The sequence below is a fragment of the Parathielavia appendiculata genome, assembly GCF_033297405.1.
Source record: "Parathielavia appendiculata strain CBS 731.68 unplaced genomic scaffold N657scaffold_45, whole genome shotgun sequence".
Classification (NCBI taxonomy): domain Eukaryota; kingdom Fungi; phylum Ascomycota; class Sordariomycetes; order Sordariales; family Chaetomiaceae; genus Parathielavia; species Parathielavia appendiculata.
Genome location: NW_026944264.1, coordinates 4,027 through 13,202, shown reverse-complemented (window position 1 = coordinate 13,202; position 9,176 = coordinate 4,027). Strand labels below are relative to the sequence as shown.

The window sequence follows — 9,176 nt, the reverse complement described above, 5'->3', positions numbered from 1 at the left end:
GGAAACTGCCGATGTACGGTCTGGCCAGGAGGCTGGAGCTGGAGCTCGCAGTCTGATACCCTTTCCTTCGAAAAGAGGCCTTCCCACTTTGTATTTGTAGGATCGCACACTGATCGTTTCCTTGATTGTCGATATGGGTTTTTCACCCGGCCCACGAGGGCGCGGTTTTCCTGTAACGTTATAGTAAGTTGTTGAAGGTCCGGCACGCCCTAGGGCACAGCGGTGTAGGAATAATAATGATATTCCAACGACCGAAGCAAACAAGCATTAGCATCTATAGTCTGCCTCAGGCATACCCGCCCCAGTCTCCCTGTTTTTGAGTTGCGTTCAAACAACTCGGTGAATGACGCATCGATTGGTTGTCAAAGATGATTCTTCTACCGAGTATGTGCATGGTTTCAGTCTACGACCGGACAACAAGCGGGGTTTTCGGCGGTACACTGTGCATAAGTACATGACCGCAGACTGCTTAACGTTAGCTGCATCTGCATAATCTTCCAGTCCAGGATGTTTAAAAGTCAAGCTCGATCTGCTCATCGCCCTGTCTTCTCAGTTTTCTGGCAGAACTGCCGCGGAACTATCGATTGTTTTCGGAGAGCTCACCGACTATCTTGTGCTGACATTGACAGCCAGACTGCCACAACACTGCTGGCTCCCGTAGCTGGAGAACACCCGATTAACAACATGAATCGACACGGGGTTTTCGGTTTATTCAGTAGCGACTTGGTGTGTTACATCGATGACAGAGAGTGCTTCTCACAGTACTCCACCACGAGTACAGCAGTGGGCATCAGCAGACTTGCCACCACCGCCACCGCAGCGGCATCAACAGGTGCCAGCATCGTCGCCCAGCGCTTGACGGAATTCAGCTGGACATGTTTATTGACCGGAGGCGTCCGTCTTGCAGCATTTTAAACCTCGCAGAAGTCGACGTAAGTTTGGTTCCTTGTCAGCGTTACAATTTAGCTACCTAAGGTAGCTAAACGGCTGACGCGGTGTACATGTAGCGGAAAGTGTTGACCATTGCATGGAATTGTGCATACTGGATCACTATGCTGCTCAATTGGGATGCAAACGAACTCTATCTGAGCCCGCTCACTGCCGGCCTTCCACGCGGCATCGATCTGTTAGCCGCGAAAAATCTCGTCCTAGAGCTCACCTACTCGGTCGCCCACCGGGTGCAAGCGCTTGTTCAGGAATTGTGCGACCAGACCATGAGATCCATGAGCAGGGCCGACGAGCATCAGAACCCGGTCACCCTCTGCTGTGCGCTTTGGATCGTCTTTACAGCCACTCACAAGTTTGAGAAGCGAAACTTCACTGCAACCAGCCTAGCAAACTTGGTAAGTGCTGGGTCCCCATCTGTCATCGAATTCCCGTTCCCGCCCGTGATTTGTGATTCTGACCGATGGGATGTGCAGAGAAACTTCCTCAGCAAGCTCCATGAGCGATCCAGAGCCGCAATACAGGCCATCAACCATCACAAATGGATGGCCAGTGCCCGCTGCTGCGGCCATGCAAGGGACAATCAAGGCGACTTTGCCAAGTTGATTGCGGAAGCCAAACGCCCAAAAGCAACCGTTAGTTTTGCTTTCGAGCGACACGTCGCCGATACGACCATGTTGCAGATTTTCTGCGGGGGCGACATCCTCAACTCTGGGTACGAGTTTCCTTTAGCTCCTGACGCCGAAGTGACCTAGCTGACTCGGACGACCTCAAGATTCCGACCACAGCGTTATCTGAAGTTCTGGAAGCCGAAGCATCTCTCCTGCAGAATAACGACCTGTTTGACGTCCGAGCCTGCTGGGATATGACGGCACCGTGGCCTTCGGATGCATTCTGGAAGGATGTCGACCGGCTAGGTGCGATACCGCGAGCGAGTGAAGGCCTAATCCTCGACTCATATCCTCCCCAGGCTGACCAGCATACTCTCATGAACCGCAACAAGACCACGGACCTTCTCGGTCTCGGAGGCGCAATAAACCTGAGGAATTCTGTCGATGAAGGGCAAGAGCGTCGATCAAAGCGCCGAGCATCACACTCGTCCTGGGCTTCGAGCGGAAGGACCAAAAAGGCGTCCGGCGAACACCGTTTGACGGTGCGGTGACGGTGCGGCGACCGGTGGTTATCTCTAACACAACTTGAACCATCAACCTGATCCGTATCAGAGTTCGTGCTGTTGGGAACAACGGATGCCTGCAGGATCGGGCTGAAATCGGGAAATGGTTTTTTTTACCTTTGGTAAAGGCGGATGGATGGAATTTATTTCGCCCGGAGGCACGAAGCCTAAAGGGCCTTGGCACGCTGAGTACATCCAATTCGTTGACGTTCAATCATCAACTCGTACAAGCCCTCTACTCTCTCCCCTTTTCTCACGCCACCTATTGCCTCTTGACTTAGTTTAGCAGATCGACTTGGAGGCTGCGTTCTCCAAGTGTTCAGCGTCCTATCTTCAGCAGCTAAAGCGGGATCTGCTGGCTGAGGCTGTGTAGTGTTAGTGGAGTTCCGCTACTGTGATTGTCCCATTCTTTGTTGTTCCTCGTCAAGATCCAATCTCCCTGTCGCCATTGCGTACTTGATCGTTGCCCGGACTGCTTTCATGTCTGGCGACCACGTTTTTGGATCCGATGGTGCTTTCCCTCCCAGGTAGAATGAGAGGCTCCCTCGCCTTGCCACTGTGCATTGCAACATGTCCTCCCTCAGAGCTTCCCATCTCTCGCATCGCAATAGAAAATGTTCCACGGTTTCCATCGCTCGGCCGCAAGGACAAAGGTCTGACTCGACCGCTCCGATTCGGCTTAGAAAGCCGTTCAGCCTCGCCATTCCGGTTCGGAGTTGTGCCAGGATACTGCCCCCTGGGGTGGTCTTGCGTTGCCACCCTCCAAAGATAGAGTGAATCACCAGCCTGCACCTCTCTCTATCGGTGGGTCGACTTGCCGATCTTGGCGGGTGCACAGTGATCATCTGAACGTGGCCAATTGCTGACTAATGATGGCAGCGGTCACGGTTGGGGGCTTGGCTCAACGCCAGCAAACAGACACGAAAAGAATACGCGCTTCCGTCCCACTTCCGATTGAGAAGCGCATGCTGAGCGCAATGGCAGGCCAATCGCGATCGGAGATCATCAAGCGAAATCCAATCGGGAACGGCCTTGACGGCTTTCAAGCTTCATACAGATCGGTCTGTAGTAGCAAGAGCATTCGGTACGCGTCAGACACGCTTGATCAGCTGGACGACGAAGGTCTGGCCAGCTGTCTCCGTTGTGTATCCTCCTCTAAGTGTCACGCAGAACCTTGCTGCCGCCCGTCTGCTGCCTGCGAGGGCTCGCCGTGGCACCCTTCGGAGCGACCTTCTGCGACTCGAGCTCTCCCTAGAGTATGACGTCTTGCTACGCTGCAACTAACTAGAATGCTACGAAAACTCGACAGGGCATTGATAACAGATACAATCCCCAATAGAACTGAACTGATTGATTCGTCGTGGCTGAGTTTGGAGGTACCTAGCGAATCGACCATCCTCTTACTTCTTGGCATGCTGGATGTAATCCTGCTAGGAGATCTTGCGCTGTCTGGGTTCAACAAAATCCGCAACCCCTCGAGGAAACAGGGTCAGGCAAGCCAGTGAGAGCAGTGTATACTTTTCGTTGAGTCGAGAGGAGTACGTCGGATGGAAGGCATCTGCAGCTGATAAGCAACCTGGAGGTCGACCGGCTAAAGAGGAACTTGCTCATCGGCCTCAACCCCATCATTGATCCGCCCTTTAAGCTGGTTCAACTCGGAGTCGTGAACCAGCATGTTTGGCACCGCAGCTTCGTTAACAACCTCACGGTTCTCTTCTGGCTCTTCAATAGGCCCAAAATCTGCAGCCAGACCCCCCGACTCCTCCGCCTCATGGATGTTCAACTGGTCAAAGACATTGCCATCCTCTGGCAACTGGGAGAGGTTGTCGTAGTTCCAGGTGAAATCTCTGTAGCCAGGGGTGGTTGTTTGCGAGGAATCTGAGCCAGACCTCGACCGCTGCTCGGCAGACTCAGAAGCGGTTGCGGAATTGTCAGTCCATCTGTTCGACCACTTCGAATCTACGTGATCGGAGGATGACAATGTCCAAATCCTTGGCAATAAGAGAAGCTCAGAATACACCTTGCCAACGTCACGCAGCAAGTGCACAACCATGCCCACGATACTTGTATTGCGGCCCACGAACCTGATGTTTATCAGCCATTGAAGTCTCTCGCAGGGAAGCAGCGCATACAGTAGAGGCATTGACGCTGACGTGGACGCGCGCAACAAAAGTCGAGATGGTCGGGGATGGTTGACCGGATTGCGAGGATGACGATCTCATTCTTCAACCCTCTGCGGCCGGACGGGCTCAAGTACTACGCATGCCCGTATATCGTCAGCCATCCGAGAACATTCAGGAACACGCCCGGAAAGTGCACGGCTGGCATAACCCGCAGAGGAGCAGCAGGCCGCCGCCCCGCCCCGGTTCTGGTCCCGGTCCACCACCACTGGACTTCGAGGAGCTCCCGTGGACCGAGGGCGTGCATCGTCAGAGTCTCTTCCCCTCACGGGCCACCAGCGGCTGGTTCGAGTTCCGCCGGTAGGGGCATGTCCCATAATAGGTAGAGGTTGTCCCATTAACAATAAGGGCAATCGTCATACGTCCGCGCCAGAGACTGGCAGAAAGCAAGAGGGCCAGAGAGCCGTACAGAGTGTCAGAGAACGCTAAAGCTACCACATCACACGTCTGCAACACATTAGTGGTAGTGGCAATGGTGGTGGCGGTGCCAGCCGCAGCAGAAGTCACTCTCGGAGCGGCCGCGAAGGCGCAAGGCGCAAGAAGGAGGGCTGGTATTGACAACTCTGAGCACGAGCTAATGCCCGCAGAAGAAGAGGGGCGGCGACAGAAAGGGCTCCTGGGATAATGGTGTCCGGGACTGAGACAAGGACATGTACAGAGGCACGAATAATGTGGGTAAAGACAACGAGGGCGAACCGGAGCGGATTCGCAGGTTGAGGAACCGGGTGAAGTGAAGGTGGAAGCAGCGGGTGGAGGTGAGAAGGGGCGAGACGAGGAGGCCGATGACGGTGGGAGGGGGCCCCGGCCAGCCGGCCCGCCAGCGTGGGATCTACCGTCGAAGCTGTGACCGAGGAAATCTGGTGTTTTGTGAAAGGAGACCGATATTGGAGAGAGAAACAGGACATTCCGCGGTAGCCCGCACCTGAGATCAGGGGCGATGGATTTGACTACGATCCTGCGGTCAAGGTCGGCGGTGCAACTGCCCCCACGTGGTCATTGATCTCTTAATCTTGACAGGAGCCGCATCGATTTCGAGTCTAGAAGGCCGGTATGCCCGTGCAGGCTAGCCTTTTACCGACAAGCGTCTCAGGTCCGGCCTTCTCGATGCTGAATTCGCTGGCACGGCCAACCCCCCCAAAGCGGTACCGGACTTCGGCCCAAGTCTTTTTTCAGGCAACCTAAGTGGCGGATGCTGCCGCCAAGAAGCGCTACTAGCCGCTGCGGCGCCGCGCCAGATCCCACTTATATCCAAGCGAGGATATAGGGCCGAGGTTCCCAACGCGCTACGGATAGCGGCACGGGAGACTGATCGTCCCTGACGCTACACCATGTCAAAGTTCTCGAGGCTGGATAATATCATGCAAGGTCATACCGGACCACCAAACGGGCACATCCCACGTGGGGCTCGGTGTCGGGTTGCATTGGGCTCTATGAACGGAGCAGGCGGCTTCAGCTGGACTCTTCGGCGGGTCCGCCGGCCAGCCAAACCCTGACGGCTCTCATCGCATGGCTTGAGACGACATACTCCGTACGGCAGTATATAAACATTGTGGCTTGGTCGCAAGATGGAGTGTCTGCCCTTCCTTGGTTCCTGCAGTTCATCTCCAGCTCAGGCCCCAGCACTGAGGCGCCTGGCCGCACAGCTTCTCCGCCATGGCAGCAATCTGGGTTCTCGGGGCTGCCGTCTTCGCCCAGGCACTTGTTGCAGCTCTCCCTACTACCGACACACCACGTGTGAGATACGACCTCAACATCACCTGGGCCGACGCCCCAAGCCACCATGCTCTCTCGACGCGTGCCCAAATCAGCGTGCCGCTGAGGATCATGCCGCTCGGGGACTCCATCACCTGGGGCAGCCTGAGCAGCACCGGCAACGGCTACCGGGGCCCCCTCGAGGAGTTCCTTTCTGCCGCTGGGGTCGACGTCGACTTCATCGGCACGCGCAAGCATGGCTCGATGGTTGACAACGACAACCAGGGCCACTCGGGCTCCTTCCTCGCTGAGATTAAGGAATACTCGTTGCTGTCGGTGGCGGCGCGGCCCAACATTATCCTCCTGCACGCCGGCACCAACGACATGGATCTCAACCGGGACGTCGCCACGGCTCCGAACCGTCTCGCGGCTATCATCGACCAGCTGCTGGACAAGTGCCCGGACGCCAGCATCCTCGTCGCGCAAATCATCTTCTCCACCGACGCGGCCATGCAGGCGCGCACCGACAATTACAACGCCGCCATCGCCGACCTCGCCCGCCGGTACCAGGAGCAGGGCCGCCACGTCATGGCCGTCGACATGACCAAGATCCTCACGCAGACTGACCTCGCGGATAAGAAGCACCCCAACGACTCCGGGTACCGCAAGATGGCCTCCGCCTGGCGCGACGCGATCCAAAAGGCCAACGACGCCGGGTGGATCAAGAAGCCGGAGCCGTATGAAGGCTTCGGCTTCGGCCTCGGCCTCGACGGCACCCCCAGCACCGGGAAGCTTTGCGAGGGCCCAAACTGGGTCAACCAGGGTACAGTCGCCGATTTGATCCGTGTGTGGGATCCGGAGGGGCAGGTCGCCCCGGGGGTCGACGGCGCAACCCAGGAGACGGTCGTGTTTGGGGACGTGGATGGCGACGGCCGCGATGATTACCTGGTTGTGTTTGGCGATGGGTCCGTTAAAGCGTGGCGAAATGCGGCCAACATCCCTGCCGCCGGCAAGGATCGAAACTGGGAACAACTCGGGACAATCGCCACCGGAGTTGGCGAACCGGGGTCCAAGGTTCGGTTCGCCGACATTGACGGCGATGGCAGGGTTGATTATCTGATTCTGTACGACGGCGGCGCGGTTAAAGCGTGGCGAAACTCGGGTATCATTGGGACGAGCAGCACAGGGCGCAAGTTTGAAGAGCTCGGCACCATCGCCACCGGAGTCGGTGAGCCCGGGTCCAAGGTCCGGTTCGCGGATGTCGATGGTGACGGGCGGGCGGACTACCTGGTGCTGGCTGACGACGGATCGATACGCGCATGGAGAAATACTGGCAATCTCAACAGGGTCGAGGGGAGTAGAAACTTTGAGGAGCTCGGCCAGATTGCCGCTGGAGTATCCGGGGTTCCGGGCTCCAAAGTCCGCCTGGCGGATTACGACGGTAACCTCCCTTATTTATCATTTCTTTCTCTTTCCTTTCTATTGTTTTCTTCTCTTTTCTTTCGTGTGTTTCTTAGTTTCTTCATTTCTTTCGTTTCCTTTCTTTCCTTTTTGTTGTAACTCTCAGGTGAGTCACATGGATGGTTGACTGACAACGGAGAGTAGGGGATGGTCTCGCCGACTACCTGATCTTGTACGACGGCGGAGCCGTTAGGGGTTACCGCAACACTGGCAATCTCGGCAAGGACGGCTCGAAGCGCAACTTTGACGAATTAGGCACGCTCGCGACCGGCGTTGCTGGCGTCTCGGGTGCATCTGTCAGATTCGCCGACTTGAACGGAGACGGCCGGGTAGATTACGTGTCTGTCTCGGGTGTTGGGGCCGTCGATGTGTGGTTGAACACTGGCCGCAACAAGGCCGCAGGAGCCGTTCGCTTCGCCGATCTGAACGGTGACGGCCTCGACGACTTTCTGTTCGTGTCAGATCGCGGAGCTTGTGACGCGTGGCTCAATGCTGGAGGCAGCCCGCAGACCTGGACCTCGATCGGCAAGGTCGCAACCGGAGTCGATGGAGCGACGCCGGACAACGTGGTCTTTGCGGACCTCGACGGGGACCGTCTCGATGATTACATTGTAATCAACGCCGATGGCTCGGCGAAAGGCTACCGAGGAACCGGAAACTTGAACGCAGCGTCCGGTAGAGTCTGGCAAGACTTGGGGGTCATCGCGACGGGAGTTGGCGCTGCTGGGGACAAGGTTAGATTTGCTGACATCAACGGTATGTTTCTTAGCCCCAACCGTGCAGACCGGTCTGATCATTGGGAGGATACTGAACCGGGAATAATCAGGAGACGGAATCGCCGACTATCTGGTTGTCTGGGATACCGGCGCAGTTGATGCATGGCTTGGGACTGGCGCAGTCTTGACCGACGCCAGGAATTTCAATAAGCTAGGCAGAATCGCCGCCGGCGTAGGTGCACCGGGCAGCAAGGTTCGGTTCGCCGACGTTGACGGAGACGGGCTTGCCGACTACCTTGTGACTTGGGACGGCGGGTCAGTCGAAGCGTGGAGAAACAACGGTAATCTGGAGAAGCAGCCCGAGCTGCCGAGCTGGGAGAAGCTCGGGGTTATTGCGGCTGGTGTCAGCAATCAAGGGCGTGTCGAGTTCGGGGATCTAAACGGTAAGAACGGCTGCAGCATAGGGCCCGGATGATGGCTATCATAGCTTCTCAACAGAGGCGGTGCTGACATTGTGACAACCAGGAGACAAGAAGGCAGACTATCTCAATGTCGACCGCGAAACAGCCGCTGTGCGCGCCTACATCAACCAGTGTGCCGGCAGTACGGACCCAAACGTCGTGAACCCCGGGACCGGCGGATCCAAATCCCCCGAGTGGGAGACCATCGAGTGCACAAACCCCGTCATCGTAGACGCGGCCATCAATCCGACCACACGATGGAACGGCGTCTTTGCACCGCAGGCGTGGGAGTGAGTATTATTACGTCCCTTGTCTCCCCTCAGCTTGTGCTGACCGAGCTATCAAGAGCGGTAGTCCAAAATTGGACGACGAATCGCAGCCCCGGAGGACTCTCCTTCTCAGAACAAGTCAGCAACTTCTTCCACGGGCCGGAGCACATGAAATGCCACTTAAATGCGGACAACAACGGGTGCACCTCGTTTGTCCAGTGTCACGACACCAATCACCCTGCGGGCTATTTCATCCTGAACTCCATGACTGCTCTTAA

The 9,176-nt window shown here is 56.5% G+C and overlaps 5 protein-coding genes across 5 annotated transcripts; 3 read left to right on the top strand and 2 right to left on the bottom strand.

Annotated features, from left to right (window-relative positions):
* Positions 1-816: 816 nt before the first annotated feature.
* N657DRAFT_372260 (uncharacterized protein) lies at positions 817-1,846 on the top strand. Its single transcript, XM_062787047.1, has 4 exons — positions 817-932; positions 1,015-1,343; positions 1,422-1,660; positions 1,721-1,846. The coding sequence occupies exons 2-4, from the start codon at positions 1,053-1,055 to the stop codon at positions 1,812-1,814; spliced, it is 624 nt and encodes a 207-aa protein (XP_062642244.1). The 5' UTR covers positions 817-932; positions 1,015-1,052; the 3' UTR covers positions 1,815-1,846.
* Positions 1,847-3,034: 1,188 nt separating this feature from the next.
* On the top strand, positions 3,035-3,545 carry N657DRAFT_372242 (uncharacterized protein). Its single transcript, XM_062787046.1, has one exon. The coding sequence runs from the start codon at positions 3,085-3,087 to the stop codon at positions 3,379-3,381; it is 297 nt and encodes a 98-aa protein (XP_062642243.1). The 5' UTR covers positions 3,035-3,084; the 3' UTR covers positions 3,382-3,545.
* Positions 3,546-3,643: 98 nt separating this feature from the next.
* On the bottom strand, positions 3,644-4,301 carry N657DRAFT_651228 (uncharacterized protein). Its single transcript, XM_062794118.1, has 2 exons — positions 4,252-4,301; positions 3,644-4,203 (listed from the first exon to the last, which is right to left on the bottom strand). The coding sequence occupies exons 1-2, from the start codon at positions 4,260-4,262 to the stop codon at positions 3,711-3,713; spliced, it is 504 nt and encodes a 167-aa protein (XP_062642242.1). The 5' UTR covers positions 4,263-4,301; the 3' UTR covers positions 3,644-3,710.
* Positions 4,302-4,693: 392 nt separating this feature from the next.
* N657DRAFT_372238 (uncharacterized protein) lies at positions 4,694-5,319 on the bottom strand. The gene has a single exon (XM_062787045.1). It carries the CDS (start codon positions 5,202-5,204, stop codon positions 4,803-4,805), a length of 402 nt encoding a protein of 133 aa, XP_062642241.1. The 5' UTR covers positions 5,205-5,319; the 3' UTR covers positions 4,694-4,802.
* Positions 5,320-5,952: 633 nt separating this feature from the next.
* On the top strand, positions 5,953-8,923 carry N657DRAFT_694399 (carbohydrate esterase family 3 protein; the record flags this gene model as incomplete). Its single annotated transcript, XM_062797282.1, has 4 exons — positions 5,953-7,432; positions 7,597-8,208; positions 8,279-8,611; positions 8,694-8,923. 4 exons carry the CDS (start codon positions 5,953-5,955, stop codon positions 8,921-8,923), a joined length of 2,655 nt encoding a protein of 884 aa, XP_062642240.1.
* Positions 8,924-9,176: the final 253 nt, after the last annotated feature.